This window comes from Ascaphus truei, chromosome 9 (genome assembly GCF_040206685.1).
Source record: "Ascaphus truei isolate aAscTru1 chromosome 9, aAscTru1.hap1, whole genome shotgun sequence".
Lineage (NCBI taxonomy): Eukaryota > Metazoa > Chordata > Amphibia > Anura > Ascaphidae > Ascaphus > Ascaphus truei.
The window spans coordinates 51,108,792-51,130,530 of NC_134491.1; the positions used below are offsets into that span (position 1 = coordinate 51,108,792).

General features: G+C 44.9%; 1 protein-coding gene across 3 annotated transcripts; it reads right to left on the reverse strand.

Annotated features, from left to right (window-relative positions):
* Positions 1-1,826: 1,826 nt before the first annotated feature.
* LOC142502994 (potassium channel, subfamily K, member 16-like) lies at positions 1,827-20,517 on the reverse strand. Of its 3 annotated transcripts, none has more exons than XM_075614794.1 (6): positions 20,302-20,514; positions 18,060-18,543; positions 12,653-12,773; positions 10,643-10,809; positions 8,138-8,306; positions 1,827-5,273 (listed from the first exon to the last, which is right to left on the reverse strand). In XM_075614794.1, the coding sequence occupies exons 2-6, from the start codon at positions 18,255-18,257 to the stop codon at positions 5,089-5,091; spliced, it is 840 nt and encodes a 279-aa protein (XP_075470909.1). In that variant the 5' UTR covers positions 18,258-18,543; positions 20,302-20,514; the 3' UTR covers positions 1,827-5,088. The 3 variants fall into 3 exon arrangements, with proteins under 3 accessions (XP_075470909.1, XP_075470908.1, XP_075470910.1); XM_075614793.1 differs by having other exon boundaries at positions 1,832-5,384; positions 20,302-20,414; XM_075614795.1 differs by having other exon boundaries at positions 5,141-5,384; positions 8,142-8,306; positions 20,302-20,517.
* Between the last annotated feature and the right edge of the window lie 1,222 nt (positions 20,518-21,739).

Sequence of the window (21,739 nt, forward strand, 5' to 3'; positions counted from 1 at the left end):
GGGAAGTGAGAGAGACTAGTGGGAAGGAGTGAGGGAGACTGGGGGGGGGGGAGTGAGAGAGACTGGCGGGTAGAGAGTGAGAGATACTAGTGGGGGGGAAGTGAGGGACTGGTGGGGGGGAGTGAGAGAGACTGGTAGGGGTTGGGAGGGAGAGAGACTGGTGGGGGGGGAATGAGAGAGACTGGTGGGAGGGAGTGAGAGACTGGTGGGGGGAAGTGATAGAAACTGGTAGGGGGGAGTAAGAGAAACTGGTAGGGGGAGGGGGGAGTGAGAGACTGGTGGGGGGAGGAGGGAGTAAGAGAGATTGGTTTGGTAGCAGAGAGAGAATAGAGGTGGGGGGAGGGAGGAAATAGGGAATGGGGGTGGGGAGAGGGAGGAGAGAGAATGGTGGGGGGATAGAAAGAGAGGTGGTGGTGTTGGAGGTGGAAGAGAGAGTGTGTGTGAGAGGGCAGGGTATTTTGTCTCGGGTGGGGGGATTTGGTGGTACCTTCCCCAGGCGCTAAAATACCTAGTTCTTCCTCTGACTATGATGAATCCTCAGGCAATCATCCAGGCGGTAACAAGCGACCATATCATGTATACTGTTAAAATGCAAATATACACGCGCTAAACCAAATATGCAAATACACAAAACTGAGAAGAGCTGATTGATGGTATCAACTAACACTTACCATCTGTGCCCGATGTCAGGATAATGAATAAGACATATTTAAGCAACTGTTCAATCAACCTAATGCATCTGTTTTCAGTTGCTATATCATATCAAGGTGCTGCTCCATTGGAATATAGTAAAAGCGCTCAGCTTTATAACACTGTGTCTAATTCTGAACTGTTGTATCCTTCCAGGTATGTAACTTAGCTGTAGAAATGTAGCCCTGGAAGCCTTGTTTCACAAAACACGGTCATATCTTTTACAAATGGAAAACATATGGAACATTTCTCCATGAGGTCTGTGATCAGGATGAATACAGTATATGTGAAACGTGGGCTGTAAATGCAGCAACAATTCAGAAGCATCAGATAAATCAGAGAAGCATGGAGCGATGTACAGTATGCTGAGTATTACCCAGAGACATCAAAAAGAATGAATGGGCTTGAAACAGACTCAATCTGTGACATTATCACAAAGCTTGAAGAAATAAAAAGGCAGTGGGCTGGACATATTGCAAGAAGAAATGACCATTGCTACGTGGACAAAGATGGTACTCAACTGGAATCCAAGGGATGTCAAAAGACCAAGATGATGACCAAAAGTAAGATGAAAGGATGAAATCAGGAGCAACAGAGGCTTGGAACCACAGTACCTGGAAGATCATTGGGGAGGCCTTCAATCAGCAGTGGGTCAACAAGCGCTGAAGATGAGATATATATAATCTTCACCCTTCTTGAGGAGATAGATATATAGGATATATAGATGGTTGTCAGATATTGATTGGCCTGCCCATATAATCATTGACGTGAATTACAGTTATTGCCCATCAAACTCTGATACACGTTATGGGAGCCTTGTGTATATTCTCCTAGGTATCTCAGCATGTGTACTGCACGTTACTTCTCAGATTGGAAGGGGCCGATGCTGTTTTGCTGCTTACGTTTTTTTAAAAAGGTAACACAAATGTGTATTGGGTGGGATCTATGTTTTAGAATATTTCAAACACTTTTTTGTTGCAAGCAAAGCTCTGGTTCCCCAGTGATTACAAAGCCTTCGGACCTCGGCGGGGAAAGCTCTCTCCTAGCTAATATTAATAACAGAAGCCGCAATAATTCTGTTTTTCCAAACACACCCAACTGGTATTACATTTCCAAGATATGGAGCGGTGTTGATATAATTCTCCTGATAACCCAGGCTGGTGCAAGCAGAATTAAGTGCTTGCCTTTCCTTATCTTTTCACTTTATTTTCTCTAGAGAATCTGTAAGATGCCATACTCACTACTATTATCCAGATGTTTAGACTAAACTGACCCTATACTCTCCTTATAATATTTTGTTCATGGATTGACACTTTGGAAATGGTGTAGTTAATACATAATATTTTATTATAGGTGTACCATTTCATTATTGTTTAATGGTTGACGTGGCAAAGCAGCGCTGAATAGTAACATTTGGGGATTTTGAAACCTTGACTTTCCCATTAAGGCCGCGATTATAGTGCCCGCGTGCGCAACATCGCACGCCGCGAGTACAAATGTGTGTGCCTCAATGAGGCCGCCCATAGTGTGCGCGAGCCTAGCAGAGCGACCGCGCGGGCGATTATTGAAAATACAATTGACTTTGGTTTTTTTTCGTGTGGCGGCCGCGTCACAGGAGCGGTTCAGCCAATGAGGCGAACCAGTCTCGTGACGCCTCCGCCACAACACCCCATTGCCTCCAGCCTAGTGCATGTTCCGCGCACGCCACACCCGCTTGACATCACGCGCTCGGTCGCTTGGGTGCACGCGGCCACTATAATCGCGGCCTAACAGCGATGGATTAAACATGCAGGGCTGTGTTAACAGATTACAGCCATATAAATAGACGATGAACTCAAAGAGAGAACGGACAGATTTCCAAAGTAACTGGATATCATGCAGCATTTCAAGATACAATGTGCATTGAGAGAGAAAAAAACAGGCATTTCTATTACCCCAGAAAGGGCACTGCAGCAGGTGGGATACCACTGTAACATTATCCATGATCACATACACGTTGAAGTGTTGGAGAGAATTATATTTTTCAATCAAACAGTATAACCAGCCTCACACTGATGAGACCCAAAAGGTCGAAAAAGCTGTCTGTGAGTAGGGTTACTGGCTCTGCACTTCTTTAACCCGGGCTGTGCTGAGAAAGCTGTGTATTACGTCAGGCATACGCTTATAGGGATCCATGTTAAAATGGATTTAAAGCAAAAGGTGACACACTGTGCTCATTTGCATGTCATTACCCAGAATCCTTGGCTGCAGTGGAAGACCTGTATGCTAAGAGATAATGGGGAAGGGCAGGGCTGCAGACCTGTCTGAGACACGTAAATGTGCTCACACGTGGGGTTTTTATTTGCTCTGCACTGGGAGGGAGGGTTTTTGTAACTTTTTTACCCACCGTAACTTTTTTAATGTGTGTTTCAAATCAATCAGTAGAAAGGAAGACCAAAGCCCGCACAAGGCCTGTATGGCAGGACGGTCATTACAGAACTAATAGAATTGAAGCTGAGTGTGTGGTGACATCTAGTGGTTTGTGTAAGAAACTGTATCACTGCTGTATTATTCATTGCTCTGGAGCGGAAGTACAATTATGGGGACAGATTCACAGTAATGGTCTTAATCTGACTGTTATGTATTAATCCTTAGGGTGTTAAATATACACTTATTTAACTAGGCTGCATCTCTATATGTGTATATATATATATATATATATATATATATATATATATATATATATATAGAGGGGGGGGGGGTATAATTCACATTTATATACACACATCATGGGGGGAAAAAAACAACTCTCACGTAGGGGTCTGTGTATCAAGAAAGTAGCCTGTGCTGATGCATTTGCGTAAAAATGCAATCTGACCGGCAACATATTTCTTAAAAGTATTTCTAGTATTTGGTGCATGCTGCGCTAGTATTCTGCGCTAAAAAGAACCCCTGACTTACACCACCTTTAAAGTGATGGGGAAAACCAACAAGAAAAGTAACGCAAGCCGCACATTTCTTAATACATAGACATGCGCCAATATGCAAATGTAACTCCTCCCACTTGCTCCATAAATACCTTATTTTGCCGCAGACAGGCGCAGGCATACCTGTAAATGTCGCAAGTAAGATTAATGCTATTCCTACATTTCCACCTGCCTTGCTTGACTCTTTTCCCTCTGTTACAGGGGACGTGCCGCTGCTGATCTCCTCTTCTCCCTCTTCCACTTGCCCTCGACCCTCCTATCTCCTTAAACCTCTTGCTTTCACTCTAATCCCTACGCTCACACATATTGTCAACTCCTCCCTCATCTCTGGTACCGCTCCCACCTCCTTCAGGCACGCAACAGTTATACCTATACTCAAAAATGGCACGCTCGACTTAGCCTGGCTCTCTAACCATCGCCCTGTCACCCTTTCTCCTTTTCTCCCTGTCTCCTGTTTTGCCTCTAAACACCTACAGCACCTTGTATTCTTTCACGTGCTCCATTTTGCTGCCACATGCTGCCAATGACCCAGGTTATTACACCCTGGTTATATTACTCGACCTCTGCAGACATTCATACTGTGAACCCCCCCATTCTACTTCACATTCTGTATTCTCTAGGTATGCGTAACAGAGCTCTATCCCGAATTTCATCTTAACTCTCCCATCCAGGTGCGTAGCTATAGCCCGGGCAGCCTGGGGGTCCGCACTCTACTGACCCCTTCTACATTACTGTTGGTAGTAATACTATCATACACCCCGTATCACAAGCACGCTGCCTGGGGGTCACATTTGACTCCTCCCCCATATTCTCCTCTCACGCTTACAATGTAACTAAAACCTGACAATTTGTCCTCCATAATATTGCAAAGATACGACCAGTGGCGTAACTACATTTTTTGCCCCGCCCTGCAAAAAAATTGAAAGGGCGGCTAAACAAAAATCACAAAATAAAAGTAATTTCAACTGGGCTCCCCATGTCGGCAGCATGCTGATTTCACACATTGTGGACAAAAATATATTTTTTTTTTTTTTTACTTTTAATTATTATTATTTTTTTTTTTTAACTGTTTGGCTGAACATTAGTCTTGTTAGTAAAATATACCAGGCAGAATTCAGAGGGGGTTTCTCTGGGTATCAGTCCCATTAATGCAGCGCGTTCCTGCACCAGCTCGCTTCGATCCATATAATATACCAGGGTTGCAAAAATAATCAATCCTGTACAGAACCACAAGTAGGTTAGGAAAAATTGTAGATGACGCCAAAAAAAAAAAAAAACATTTCAAAATCACCAGAACTATGCTACCTTTATATAAAGTATCACCGATTATATGTATATAGCCGTATCATAACCTGTCCTAGTGGAGCCACCCAGAAATGTACTCGTTTTAAAGTTGCTTCGGCACCTACAAAGTTGATGAAAGTATTCTGACTTATAGCTCAATTATGTTCTTGTCGTCGTCTTTAGAGTTAAAATTGCAGCTGCCCTTCTGTGCGGCGTTTTCCTGCTCCGAGACACCGCTGTTCTTCAATGGTTCCATTAAGATTTCCTGGTGAACCTTCCCAGTTTTTCCTTTTTTGTGAAGAAGGTCTTTGGCTATTTTCTTTTCAGCGTCCTCTAGAAAGGCAGTCAATAAGTTAAACAAAAGGGCAAGCCAGGCCAGTCCAAATATAATCCAAATAATGACCAAAGCACGATAGGGTGGGTAATTTCTGTCGGGGTGGGACCCTACAAAATAAGAAGGGAAGAAAAGAAACTGCAAACGGAGTATTTCAGTGTAGGGCAGGGTTGGGCAACTCTAGTCTTCAAGGGCCACCAACAGGTCAGGTTTTCAGGATATCCCTGCTTCAGCACAGGTGGCTCAATCAGTCCCTGCTTCAGCACAGGTGAATCAATCACCTAAAGCTAGCTAGAGCTAGGACTGATTGAGCCACCTGTGCTGAAGCAGGGATATTATAAACCTGCAAAAGCAACAGGAGCGGTATTACAAGCAGAATCCAAATCAGTGGCAATGAGGTCCCATGGACCCGGTAAGCTGCAGTCTCACCATCTGCTCGACATCCACCGCTCGCCTCCACGTCCGTGGGTCCCGGTTCGTCACTTCGGGAGAAATCCCTTTCGGTTTGCAATATGAGGTTGCGGCTATTCGGAGGGGGAGGGGAGGGGGAGGGGGCGGGGGGGAGGGCACTGCTCGTACTGTCCAGATCCTCAGCTGTCACCGGTGAAACGCCAACACTCAGTGACGTAACGGGACTCACGGACGTTGATGTCGAGCGGACGGGGAGACTGCAGCTCACCTCATACACATACACATCAATGCCCGTATATATCTGAGCTGCTGAAGCCTTGATTTGGAATTTGATGTGGCAAAAATTGTGGTTACTATCTCCACAATTGCTGTGTTTTCTTCTTTCACATGATCACAGCACCGGATCACCCACTTCATAACCAAGATTATCAGGATTGCCACTGATTTGGATTCTGCTTGTAATACCCCCCAGCATTGAGAGTAGGACCATTGAGGGTATGTTTTAGATGTGTCCACTATTTCACTGATGTTACTACTCAATATACCGTAGTTTTAGTATTTTTTGCACCGTCCCCCGCTCCTCTGGCTTTTGGAGGCTACGCTGGGGAGAAGACTTACGGAACAGTCTTACAAGGGTTGAGTGGAGGAGTTCTTTGCTAAACGAAATACTTTATTGCACTTTTTGTCACTTGTTTTTTCACATTATATTCACTGTGCACTTGATCACTGTGAGCGTTTGGAGCGCCACCTATTGTTTTGTTGCTATATCCTAAAACCGGACCTGTTGGTGGCCCTTGAGAACTGTCGTTGCCCACCCCTGGTGTTATGGCAGTCTCAATTGTTTCAGCCCCCTCCAATACCAAAAATGTAAAGCAGTTGATCTGCTCACCTGGGGTACCCGGTGCCCCCTGGAAATAATGTGATGTATTACACCCAAATTCCTTTGACGTTTTTCACCTGCTGTTGTGTGACCGTGTCCAATGAAAGACTAATCCAAGTGCATTAAAGGACAGGACCATATGAACCAACAGGAAAATCTGGGGAACAGTGACCTCGGAACACCCACCATGGAAATAACATTCCCAGGGATACACGGACAGAATGCAGAACTATACGGACACAATGGTACAGGCGTAAGAATACTCTACTTTCAGGGCCGCCAGTAGCTTTCCAATAGAGTCTCCACTGGGCCCCCCGTGTTGGTAGTCTTGCGTGACCTCCTCTTTCTATTACACTCCCTCTTCCACACACCTCCTCGCTCTCACACCCTCTATTTCTCTCCCCCTTCTCACACTCTCCCCTCTCATCCTCTCCCTAAACCCATGTATTTCTCTCTCCCCCCCTCTCTGTCTCTCACTCCCCCTCTCACTTTCCCCACTCCCTCTCTCACACCCCAGCTCTCCCTCCCTTTCACCCCCACATCTCACACTCCCGCTCTCATCCTCCCCAACGCTGCACATGTATTTCTCTTCTCCCTCACCCCCCGACGATCTAACTGTTATTAATAATAATAATAATAGCGGGTTCACAATTTATGCTGGAAAATGTTGGTGTTTAACTCCTCTGATCTCCACCTTGGGAACCCCCCCACAGGAGGTGGATCCGCACCTAATCGGTGATCACACACTTGGGACTTGCTACAATGTTAGAGATGTATTAACTTTTACAAAGGTAACTACACCACCAACAGTGCAACAAGACAATAATGTCACACACACATTTTATCAGATGCTTTATTTGTTTTGCATTAATGTGGTAATAAAACCTATCGTTTAGGGGTGGCCAACTCCAGTCCTCAAGGGCCACCAACGGGTCAGGTTTTAAGGATATCCCTGCTTCAGCACAGGTGGATCAGTCAAAGACTGAGCCACTGATTGAGCCACCTGTGCTGAAGCCGGGACTGATCGAGCCACCTGTGCTGAAGCAGGGATATCCTTAAAAGCTGGCCCTTGAGGACTGGAGTTGGCCACGCCTGCTGTAGTTGCACTTATCTCTAAATTGCCCCTGTGGATGCAGCCTCTTTACGTACACCCCACCCGCTGCCCCTGTGCAGCCTCTTTACGTACACTTCCTCTCTTTACGTACACTTCCTCTCACCGCCCCACGCGTACACTTCCTCTCTTTACGTACACTTCCTCTCACCGCCCCACGCGTACACTTCCTCTCTTTACGTACACTTCCTCTCACCGCCCCACGCATACACTTCCTCTCTTTACGTACACTTCCTCTCACCGCCCCACGCGTACACTTCCTCTCTTTACGTACACTTCCTCTCACCGCCCCACGCGTACACTTCCTTTCTTTACGTACACTTCCTCTCACCGCCCCACACATACACTTCCTCTCACCGCCCCACACGTACACTTCCTCTCACCGCCCCACGCGTACACTTCCTCTCTTTATGTACACTTCCTCTCACCGCCCCACGCGTTATATTTATAGTCGCACATACCTACTACATAGTCCCCAAAGCCAATGGTGCTGAGGGTAATGAATGCGTAGTAAACGCCTTCCCTGTAATTCCAGCCTTCCATTCTTGTGAACACTATTGGTGGCAGCCCCAGGAACACGAGGATACCAGTCACCAAGAAAAAGAGGATTGTCAGGATTTTTGCCCTTCTCTGAAAGGAAAATACGATATCAAAGTCATCATCGAAAATCACAAATGACAACTTGCAGAAACAAGGGGCCTTATTTACTAAGCAGTGCAATAACACATACAGTGTGCATCCCTATACTACACACATACAGCATGCATCCCTATACTACACACACATACAGCATGCATCCCTATACTACACACATACGGCATGCATCCCTATACTACACACATACAGCATGCATCCCTATACTACACACACATACAGCATGCATCCCTATACTAAACACACATACGGCATGCATCCCTATACTACACACACATACAGCATGCATCCCTATACTAAACACACATACGGCATGCATCCCTATACTACACACATACAGCATGCATCCCTATACTACACACACATACAGCATGCATCCCTATACTAAACACACATACGGCATGCATCCCTATACTACACACACATACAGCATGCATCCCTATACTACCCACACATACAGCATGCATCCCTATACTACACACACATACAGCATGCATCCCTATACTACACACACATACAGCATGCATCCCTATACTACACACACATACAGCATGCATCCCTATACTACACACACATACAGCATGCATCCCTATACTACACACACATACAGCATGCATCCCTATACTACACACACATACAGCGTGCATCCCTATACTACACACACATACAGCATGCATCCCTATACTACACACATACAGCATGCATCCCTATACTACACACATACAGCATGCATCCCTATACTACACACACATACAGCGTGCATCCCTATACTACACACACATACAGCATGCATCCATATACTACACACATACATCGTGCATCCCTATACTACACACACATACAGCGTGCATCCCTATACTACACACACATACAGCGTGCATCCCTATACTGTACTACACACATACAGCGTGCATCCCTATACTACACACATACAGCATGCATCCCTATACTACACACACATACAGCATGCATCCCTATACTACACACATACAGCATGCATACCTATACTACACACACATACAGCGTGCATCCCTATACTACACACACATACAGCATGCATCCCTATACTACACACACATACAGCGTGCATCCCTATACTACACACACATACAGCGTGCATCCATATACTACACACATACAGCGTGCATCCCTATACTACACACACATACAGCGTGCATCCCTATACTACACACACATACAGCGTGCATCCCTATACTACACACACATACAGCGTGCATCCCTATACTACACACACATACAGCGTGCATCCCTATACTACACACACATACAGCGTGCATCCCTATACTGTACTACACACATACAGCGTGCATTCCTATACTACACACATACAGCATGCATCCCTATACTACACACATACAGCGTGCATCCCTATACTACACACACATATAGCATGCATCCCTATACTACACACACATACAGCGTGCATCCCTATACTGTACTACACACATACAGCGTGCATCCCTATACTACACACATACAGCATGCATCCCTATACTACACACACACAGCATGCATCCCTATACTACACACACACAGCATGCATATCTATACTACACACACATACAGCGTGCATCCCTGTACTACACACACATACAGCATGCATCCCTATACTACACACACATACAGCGTGCATCCCTATACTACACACATACAGCGTGCATCCCTATACTACACACACATACAGCGTGCATCCCTATACTACACACACATACAGCATGCACCCCTATACTGTACTAAACACATACAGCGTGCATCCCTATACTACACACATATAACGTGCATCCCTATACTACCCACACATACAGCATGCATCCCTATACTACACACACATACAGCTTGCACCCCTATACTACACACACATACAGCATGCAACCCTATAGTAGAATCCCAATGTTAGCTTAAAATTAAGAAAAGAAGATGTTGTAAACCATTAATGCCCATATTTACTAGGCGATGCTATTCCATCCGACATCTTAATGCCCATTCAAATGAAAAAGCCATGCAGTGTCTTCCAGAGTTGTCTTATGGAATAGCACTGCTTAGTAAATATGGCCCTAAGAGCGAAGCAAATTAACAAGTTTGACAGGTAGCAACAATACAAAGATATTTTGTCAGCCAACGTTTGATCTCTTAGTTGCATCTTTTGACCTTGAGCCAAAGCTGCCAACCACTATTCTACATGTAAACTGTATCTGGCTCACAGGTCGCATGTGGTTTTTTTCTTTGCACAAATTGTGTGAGCTACAGATCGTGATAGGGTGATTTCCTTGGGACCCAAAGAGCAACGTTACCTTTTGTATTCCTCTTTTATATAAACATTTCCCCAGCTTTCCGCACCACAGTGAAAGGGATTTCCCGACGTAACCCAGAACTATTACATTCAACGGGATTCCAAACAGCGCGTAGAAAACGCAGAAGATCTGTCCGCCTGCCGTTCTGGGAGCAAGGGTACCGTATCCTGTAAGGTAACAACACGGGGAGGTCATCATTCAAATACTCACGTTTGGAGAGGGACTTAAAGATGAAGACTGTTTGATTTGGCATTAATAAGCATTGAGGTGTCAGGAGCCTGGAGGTGGAGCCAAGGAGTGGAGGAAACAGCATGGAGTGGAGAGTGGTGAGAGGGTGTGTGTCTCTCAAGCGTGCCGCACCGTTCACCTTTGTGTCCAGTATTTTTGGAGAAGCTGCCTGGCAACCCTAGTACAACTGATATCCCTTTAATCCAAACTTCAACACTCTGTCACAGTTTTTGTCTCTTCCAACCATCTCTCTCCTATATTGTTTTGAGTTACAGGTTCTCACATCCTTGTTACCTACATATGCTTATTATTCGGATGACAACAATTCAGTGCGCTAGTTCTCAGTCATTATAATAATAAGTATTTGCTTTTGTATCTCTGTTGATAGAAATTCACATGTAGCCGTTCTCTGATATAAAATGATAGGGAGACAGAGGGCTAGATCCGCAAAGCTCAGTTAATTCAGGATTCATACCGTGACGTTGCCTGAAACAGGAATGGATGTTACGTTCCCGGAGTTAACATGGTATTCTCAGAGCTAATCATATGCAAAAACAACATCCCAGCTGCATCTAATTTGCATAGGCTTACCGTCACATTATTGTAACGTTACGTTGTGCTGTATCCCAATAACACTGCGTTATGTCAGTCGGCAGTGGCGGATTTCCAAGTAGGCCCGGGCCTGGGCGGCAAAATTTGGGGGCGGCAAAAATGTCCGCCCCATATACATATTCTGCGCTCTCTGGTCTATCGGACCTAATGGGAAACGCACTTACACGTGTCCTGCCGCCTCCTTGCCGCCGCCCTTCTTCTCCTTTGGAATCCCAGCGTCAAATGACGCCGCGGACGTCACCAACGTGACGTCACACGGCTTCTTGTTACCATGGCAACGAGACGCTGTGCGACGTCACGTTGATGACGTCCACGGCGTCATTTGATTCCAAAGGAAATGGAGGCGGCAGCAAGGAGGCGGCAGGACGCAGCAAAGTGCTTAGGGGATGCCGATTAGAAAATCCGCTGCTGTCAGTCGGCGTTACTCCTTTCCAGACCCCCAAAAAGTGCCTTTTCTGACGTGAAGAGTAAGGAGGTGAAAATAAGGGCAGAAAATGTGGGGTTACATTCATTTTTACACTGCACAAGCCCTATTTCTGTAACCTTAACAAGACTTTAATGGATATATGATGTTATGATAACACGAAGATCTGTTATAGTTAGCGCAATGCGCTTTACGGGGGGAAACACGGCTTCACGCACTGTTATTGTCCTGTGAAGATGGGTAAGGCAGGCATAACGCCATGTTATTTGACGCTGGCGCGCGGCAGTGCTAATTTAACATGCCGTTAAGCCTATGCTAATGAGATAACAAATGGCCATTGTTCTACATATAATTACCTCTGTGGGTTGGCGTTAACCACAGGGAACATAACGCCCATTTCTGATTTTGATAAACACTTCATTCTGAGCCCTGATTTAATGGGTCTTAGTGCAGATGGGTAAGATATGTATGGGAAATGTACAGCTTACAGGCCGATTGTTACTATAAAATGACAATGGCATTTTCAGTCCTGTTTTGCAGTTGAGAATTAGTGCTGCAGAAGGGCAACAATGTTGCACTTTCCCCTTTTGCATGTTCACCATCAAAAATGCTGCAGCGTTGCCCTTTTACTGCCAGAGTGGCCACCTACATACTGCTGCCCCTTTTGTAGTGAAAGGGTTAATCCTCGCCAACGTTTCCATTCTGAGGCTTCCTCTATGACATACATCCTTCGGTATAAGACCTACCTATTGTGGTCACCACTGTACCAGCAAAGAAGATTGAGCTGCTGAAATCCCAGTTGCTGTGCTTGCTTATAGATTCATTTCCTAATGGGTATATTCCTTGTTTAACAGCTTCTGTAATCACCTGCTCTGGGGAAAAGGTTATGTGTTAGACAATATAACAAACTTACAGCATTCTATCTATAAGATGTTTATGCATCAAATATTATCTAGATCTTCTCTCACTTTAATAAGAGGGTATATATCTTCACATAACAGCGTGGCTGTAGTATCAAGCCAACTGAATACCATAGCTGTGGTTATCATAGATATATTATTATACTTTATTTGTATGGCGCCAACGTATTCCATGGCGCAGTTCAGTGGTGATCACAATTGGGGATAGGATTGAGAGTACAGTTTATAGAGGGGGATGAGGAGAGAAGACTTCAGTCTCAGTAACTTTGTGGATGCTTCTTAGAGATATTTTGGAAAACATACAGGACCCCTATAAGCTCATATTGAACCCCCAAAATAAACACAACATATATATATATATATATATATATGCGTATAAATGTCAAAGAGGAGTGCTACTGAGCATGGCAATATATATTTAAAACCAGAGACAGAACATGAAACACAGACAGAGCTCAGTGCTACATCCAAATACACTAATACACAATATTTTGGGAGCATGGTGGCAACTGTTTTTGCAGGTCAGGGTGGTTGGAGGAGGGTTTGCAGAGGTAAAAAGCTGTGAAACATCTATGTTAAGTGTAGGAAGAAGTTAGTGAGGGGGTGGAAGCAAGAAGCAGAGTGAGGGAGAAGGAGAGGAGATGGTGATCAGAGAAAGGGTACAGTGAGTTAGAAAGATTAGAGAGGGAGCAGAGACGAGAAAACACAAGGTCAAGTGAGTGACCATCATCGATGTATAGTAGAGCTGGTCCACCGGGAAAGACCAAAGAAGGAGATTAAGGAGAGATGAGGTAGCTGGAGCATTGGGATTGTCAATTGCAATATTAAAGTCCCCTAGAATGATAGTGGGTGAGTCAGAAAAGAGGAAGTGTGAAAGCCAGGCAGCAAAATTGTCTAGGAACTGGAAGGTAGGTCCAGGGGATTACTAGATGATCGCAACATGGAGAGAGACAGCGGAGAAAATACGTATAATGTGTACTTCAAAAGAGGAAAATGAGAGGGTTGGTCAATAGGATAAAGGTGTATAGCTTGACACATGCATCGGGCAGAAAGCAGAATGCCCACTCTACTCCTCTGTCATGTCTGTTTCCTGGTCGGGTGGTACGACTAAAGGAGAGTAAGACAGTGCAGCAGGTGAGTGAGTATAAGAGGAGGTGAGCCATGTCTCGTCTCGGTGATGGCTAGTAGATTGAAAGATTAGAGAGAACAAAGTTGTGAGCGGCAGTACGTTTATTGCATAAAACAAGAAACAAAAAAGTCCAGAGCAACATCCAATGTGACAAAAATACACAGTGGAATACCTATATATCTCTTGAAAAAAGGGTCATTTAGTTAACCCTTTGGCCAAAGCAAAGTAAACAAACACACTTTGTCCAGCTGGTCTCAGCTGTTTGAGGTTAGTGACTCCTCCCACCCAGGGTTTAAAGCTCGCCCCTCCCCACTGTCCAAGTAAGCAGGCTTTCTTTTCATGCAGCTGGTTTCGACAGGTTCAATGCCAGGACCATCCTTCCCCTAATTATACAGGTAAATAAGCATTTTAATCAGTTAGTGTTAGGACCTGCGATATTATGGTCATGCCTTGAAAGTGGCTCGCAGGCTTATACGCTTTAGGGTTAACTAAATGACCCTTTTTTCAAGAGATATATAGGTATTTCACTGTGTATTTTTGTCACATTGGATGTTGCTCTGGACTTCTTTGTTTCTTGTTTTATACAATTAGCCACGCCCAGTAGCACTCCTTTTGACACTAATATACATATATATATATTTTGTGGTAATGTGTGTGTGTGAGGGGGGGGGGGGTTCTGAGAGCTTGCTGGGTATCTGTGTGTAAGTTTATTGCAGACAGAGCGGGCATTCCGTAATGAGCATGAAAATAGAAGGAAGGCAAGGGGATGTGAATAAGGTTGGAGTGGTCCACCGAGAGGGGGCATGGAGGTGCTTCTGGGACAGCCAATTGGACAGGTGAGTATAAGTTTATGTGTGGGACCAGGGTTTGGTGATATGCCCCCACAAAGCAGTAAGAGAAGTATAAATAAAATAGTTCCAGGAGATGTATGAGTTGTGGGCTTGGCAGGTGAGCAGAAGGTCGAGTTCATGGCTGCATACCGTGCAGTATTGCAAACCTTGCAGTAGGGAAGATGATATGTGAAACTGGGAAGTCTTGGGAGAAGTAGTCTGAGCGCTATTTTGAAAAGATACGGCGATTGGTAGGGAACTTAGAGAAATTAAACCGAGCAGAGAAGTGAGAGTGCAGAGGTGAACAGAAGAAATAGCCATCATTTTACTTTGCAGTCCAAATGCATGGGCCGCAACAAACTGCAGATAACTTACAGCAGATGGCAGGCACCTTATGGGTGCCCTTTGTCTGCTGACTTGGGAAAATCCGGGTGTGGTGAGGTGTGGTGCAGCTGCATAGACATCTCCTCTAGAAACACAGAGCAATAAAAGTTTGTGGCTGGAAGCCTGACTAATTCAGGCAGTGTCACTTAACCCTATGTACGCTGAAGACCATGGAAATGAGGGACAAGCTTTGCAAACAGGACGAAACAGGCACTGACACCCATTGACATTTCATGTTGTTTTTTCATTGACAAGATCTTCTGCTTTTAACATTATAACATTTTTTTAAAAACATAGGGAAACTGCATCTTTTTTCACCTGTGCATTTTTTAAGTGATCTTTAACCCAGAATACTTTGTTTACACATTTCTTTTATATTTAGTTACATGGAGCGGCCACAGTCACATTTTTCACCATTTTTCTTAGCATGCCTCAGCCCAGTTTCTCCCGAGAACCAGAACCGGTGCTCTGAAGCCAGCAGTAAAAGAGGGGAAAATTCCATCATATTAGGGATGAAAAACAATAGTTCTCTTACGTCAAATTCTGCTAAGTCCCCCACAACTTGCTTTGACTCCTGACATTTCTTCCTTAACACCCAGTGTCACCGCTACACTCTGGTAAACAGCCCCGTCTCAATTGCTGACAGTTTTGCTCTACTTAACATGTATCTTATGAAAAGGTGCTGTAAGTGGCTGCCAATCTAAAAAGATACCCAGGACTTCTTTGGCTTATGCATCTGAAGTAAATCATACTCACTGGATCAGGAGTAGCCAACTCCATTCCTCAGGGGCCATCAGCAGGTCAGGTGGTTGACTGCCCAACTGATTGAGCCACCTGTGCTGAAGCAGGGATATCGTTAAAACCTGACCTGTTGGTGGCTCTTAAGGACTGGAGTTGGCCACTCCTGATACAGTGAGTACGATGCATCCTTTATGGATATCCCTGCTTCTGCACAGGTGGCTCAGTCAAAGAGCTTGCTTCAGCACCGGTGGCTCAATTGAACACTGAGGCACTCGTGCTGAAGCAGGGATATCCTGAAAACCTGACCTGTTGGGGGTTCTTGAAGACTGGAGTTGAGCACCCCTACTTTAACTTGTTCACCATATCAATGTATATCTTTCCTTTCCAAAAAGATATCTAATCTTTTCTGAAATGTATATGTGCTGTATCTGCAATCCCCAAGGCTGCAAAACTGCACCATTTCATGGCCATACTGTAAAGAACCCTAATGAAACCTTATTTTTCCCCCTAAAGATGAGTACATTTTAGCTGAAGTTAGCGGATCAGGCGAAATGTGCTGAGTTTTTTTTCTTTCTTATGCAAAATAAACATTGTGTGAAATTGGTCAAATTTTGGGCCAAGCATTAAAAGTCAAAATGTGCAAGATCACGTAGCCCTGTATATATTGCCGTTATTCGCAAAATGATGGTGAAATATGGCAAAATTAAAGAATTTCATTCATACCTAAAAACATGACATTAAAAAAAACAACGTAAGACAAAAATACCCAATACTACACCCAATGTGATAAAATACACAGTTAAATACTTCAATGTTGGTATTCTCATGAGTAAGGGTAATTTAGTTAAACCCTTTGGTCAAAGCGTTATAAGCCTGCAGCCACGTCACGGCACGACCAGTCTGCAGGTCCTAGCACTACCTGTGAAAATTCTCATTTACCTCTGCTGGAGGGAGGATGGTCTTAATAGACCCGTCCTGCACAGGTACATGGAAAAAAAAGGCTACTTAAAAATGGGGTGGGGTGAGCGTAAACCCTGGGAGGAGGGGCCACTCCTTTTGATAGAAATATATATAATGTGATATATATATAATGTGATATATATATATATAATGTGGTTGGTTCTGGGATTCGAGCTTGTTGGGATTGTGTTTATTAACATTAAAAAAAACAGCAACAAAAAATGCAAACTGAACTAAATCCGTGAAGAGCCTTCATATTGGGACACACCTACAGTTCACTTCTGGAGGACCAGTAGGGCTTCTGGTGCTCTTCTCTACATCTCTAGAGTCAAACATGTCCCATTTAAATATCACTTGTTGGCCCAGCTGGAACCCACGCCTCTCACTCATTGGGCTCTTGTAACTTGAGATACCCAGGGGGCAGTTAGCAAAGTATCTTCCTGCTGAATAACTGGTACAAAAAAAGAATAGCATCACAAGAAAAAATATATATAATTAAACACAACGTGACTTTGTTTTCTTTAATAAATCCGCTAAATAGGAATTTTGATTAAAAATTATATCTTTTGGCACTAGTTTTACAGCAGAGAGACTTTGATCAATAATGTCCCCAGTACTATTTTAAATGCAAGAGCTCACAAATATCACTCATTTCGCAGGGCTGCCCTTAGGGTTTGTAGGGCCCATGGCGGTACGCTAGCAGAAGGGCCCCCTCCATTAAAAAAGTTGAGGTGACTTACCTTGACATGCGTCCCTCCTCTGACCGCGTCTTGGCCTCATGACATCACCGAGATAAGTGACGTCAAGTTGCCATGTCAACGTGTTGTCATATGTCGGTCACCATGGCAATGGGACACTACAGGAAGCGGCCCGCTCCGGAAAAGGTAAGACCCCTCTCACAAACGAACACAGACACAACTCTCTCTGCTAGTCCGGGAGCCCCGCGTTTCCTCCTTTTCCTGTCGCCGCGAGGATTCAACTTCCCCCCAACCGGAGGGGGAGACGGAGGAGGTGTGGGCCCCATGCTCATTTCTCCAGCTCTCTCCGGTCGGGTTTAAGTTGGATCCTAGTGCTGACAAGAGGTGGGAGAAGATGTCCCCCGGAGATGAGAGGACCAAGGCGACCAGCCGCCTTGCCCAGATGGCCGGCCTTGCTTACTTGGATCCAGATGCACGTCTTGATTACTGACCTTAACTAGCTGCTCCAACGCATCTTGTGTAAGGCACGTGTAGTTTGTCAGGAAGGCCAGTTTGTGGCGCTGTGTTTCCGTCTTCGTTGTGTTCTCGGCCTCATGCTCCAGCATTTGGAACACCGCTGCCCCTGCCAGCAGGTAGATGATGTAGCCCAGGGCCAATAATATGACCTGACATGTCTTCCCGGAGCACATGATGCCTTTGCAAAGTTGGGCTTGCACTGTGTTCAATCAGCTTTTTGGCATCCTAATGTAGGAATGCTCAGCTGATCTCCTTGAGAAGCAGGCGAGGAAGCTTTACAAGAAAGGGAATGTGTGGCTTTACATGGCATGGAAAGTTGTGGTTCCCCAAGGAGCTGCACTTCCCCTCGATGTCCGGCAGGACTGTGAGACACTTGGCTGGGAGAGTCAGAGAGACTCGGCTCTGCCTCTCAACAATATTCAAACTTTGTACTTTGAGATTGGACACTGTTTGCGCTTCCTGTAAATTTATAGAAACAATTACATAACACGTTTACACAGCACGGCACTTTATTAACTACAAAGACAATAAAAGCAACTACAGACCATACCATATAAACTATATTTCTGCTACACTCAGGGCTGCCGACTGCTTTTCCAGGGACCTTCTGTCGGCGGCATTTTGAGACCCCCCTCTTTGTCTTACACATCTCCTCGCTCTCACCCACCTCTATCCACCCACTCTCTCTCCTCCTCTCCCCACCTCTTCTTCATTCCCTCCCCTCCCCCTCTTCTTCCTCCCCTCCCCCTCTTCTTCCTCCCCTCCCCTTCTTCTTCCTCAACCCCCCCTCCTCTTCCTCAACCCCCCACCTCTTCCTCCCCATTACCTCTTCTTCCTCAACCCCCTCCTCTTCCTCCCCCTCTTCTTCCTTCCCCCCTCATCCCCTTCTTCCTCCCTCCCTCTTCTTCCTCCTCTCCCTCTGTCTCCTCCCCCTCCCCGGGATTACAAACACACCACTCTCCCCCCGCACCCGGTGAGGGAGACAGGCTGCTCTCCCTGTAAGTAGAAGATCCCCCACTGTGAGCTTCTCATTGAGATTTTTTAAAGATTTCTAACAATAGTAATGCTATATGATTTGTTTTACAATAAATACCTTTTTTAAGTGGAACTGTAAGTGTTTACATAAAAACATATTGGTTTTCGGGGATTAATGAATACAAAAGGGATTGTGGTCTGTATCCCATGGCGACTTCTGGCCATATTGTAGTTTGTCTGTTTGGCCATTTCTGCTTTCTGCCTGTGAATTTATCTATTCAAATGAGGCAATATTGGGGGCTATATATATATATAATAGCCATTGCTGTGCTGGGTATGGCTAATATTCTGCCCTAGGGCTGGCAGTAAACCCTGGTACTATCAGGTTGCCAGTAATCATCCTGGGGTTTTCCCCCTCCAAGGAACTGCATTTAAGTGACAGCGGGTGACCCTTGCATGACCAATTATGAACCCGGACCTGGTGCCCTCCTCCTGGCAATACTTAAAGGCAGGACCGCCCTAAAGTTAGGAGCTTCCCCACTTGAGGAACGCAGGTCACACAACTGGGGGCCTGAGATTGGGGCCTTCCCATGTGCTCTTCCCTCTGGGGGAGAGTGAGTGTAGACCATACCTCTGCTAGGGAGGTGGGGAAGAGCTAGGATGGCTGCGGGTTCCCTTGGAATGTAGTGATGGTCCAGGGACCATCATCCAGTGAATACTGAGAGACTGTATTGGGCAGATCCTGCCTTGTTCCTGTTGTTGCAGAGTATAGTAAGAAACCTGTTCCTATTTGCAATATACCTCCTGCCTGGTGCGTGGTTTGAACCCCAGAAGCCTGCTCCTGTGTCCCCACTACCATCGGTGGATGACTCAGCCCTCCTGTTGCCAGCAGGTATATGCACCATACACCCTGTAATGGCCCCTATCCTGCAATCGGGTGGGGGAAGCACCGTTACATACATACATACACACATACATACACACACATATATAGATAGATAGATAGATAGATAGATAGATAGATAGATAGATAGATAGATAGATAGATAGATAGATAGATAGATAGATAGAACATGAAAAATAGCCTGCAACGGACCTTGAATAACAAGTACCTTGAATAACAGGTACCTAAATCAGATAATAAAGTGTATATAGTATGTTATGGACCCTCAGATTCAGGCTGATTATCGATAACTAGAGTCCAGATTCTTTGAAAGAAAGAGTAAGTTTATTGATACTTACAATACAAACTCGTGCAGGGAGAATCAATTTGTCATGCAAGACTTCTGGCTGATTCTGAAGGAGGCACTCTCTCTTTCTTCATACAGTTTGCTATACATCACATGTTGCATTACCAAGCAGATTACAAAAACTGACTTGTCATTCAATAGCAATTCTATATTAAACAACACACAGAACCCCAGCAAGCTCTTTTTCGGAACCCCTGGGCCCCCACAAAATATATATGTATATAAGTGTCAAGGGACAAATTTTTGTCATACTGTATGTAGCATTGGGCTTCTCTGTCGCTTGTTGTATACAATTCTATATTAAAAAGCTGAATTGTATTTTCTCTGCAATTCTTTATCTGTTTTTATCTTGTAAAAACAGACCATACAGCCTCTCATACTCTGGAAGATTGACCAACCCTGTCCTTGATTGTAAACTGCCTAATGACAGTTTTTTTAACTGAGAGCGGAACCATTAGTCATCCCGACTACATACAGTATAGATACATTTAAACCATTCACCACATGTAGTTATTACATTACAAGCAACTCTGGGCCCCCTCTATCAGCAAAAAGACCCTCACAGTCCAAATTTCCATATCAAGTACACACTACTGACGGTGCTGGGGATAATGAATATATGAAAACGAAACAAGAAAAAAAAAGTATCCCAACTAGAGCACTCAGGTATACCCGAGTGTATGTGTGTATATGTGTGTGTGTGTGTGTGTGTGTGTGTATATGTGTGTGTGTGTGTGTGTGTGTGTGTGTGTGTGTGTGTGTGTGTGTGTGTGTGTGTGTGTGTGTGTGTGTGTGTGTGTGTGTGTGTGTGTGTGTATATATATATGTGTGTGTGTGTGTGTGTGTGTGTGTGTGTGTGTGTGTGTGTGTGTGTGTGTGTGTGTGTGTATATATATATATATGTGTGTGTGTATGTATAGTGCCATCCAGGTACATTGCACTTTACCGCAGTAATACACTTGACATAATAATGTGAGACATATTGGGAATAGAAGCTTCATACATAAAACTAGACCTTGGGAAAAGGAGTCGCTGTCCTGAAGAGCTTACAGTCTAAGTGGACAACAAGCCTTTAAAGCAGCAGTCCAATCTGCCGGGGTTTCCCCCCTGCCCCCCCCCCTTTAATATGTGCATAAATACAATCCACACAATAATAAGTAATTAGCTAAGTTGCCGATCGATCCGTTCTCCTGTGATCGATCAGTGAAGATTCGGCTCGGGGGTTCACTAAATGGCTGTCAGTGCAGCAGGAGAGGACTAAGGCTTTGTCCCCGCTGGCGCTGAGCGAACGCTCCTGAGGAAGCTGTCGTGAGCACAGCGAAATGCGTAGAGCCTTCCATAGCCTGTACAGCTGTTCTTGAACTGAAGGCGCCGAGTCTGCTGTGTTGTCCTGCCGCCCGCTTCCCTGTTTGCCTTACCGGAAGTCGTCA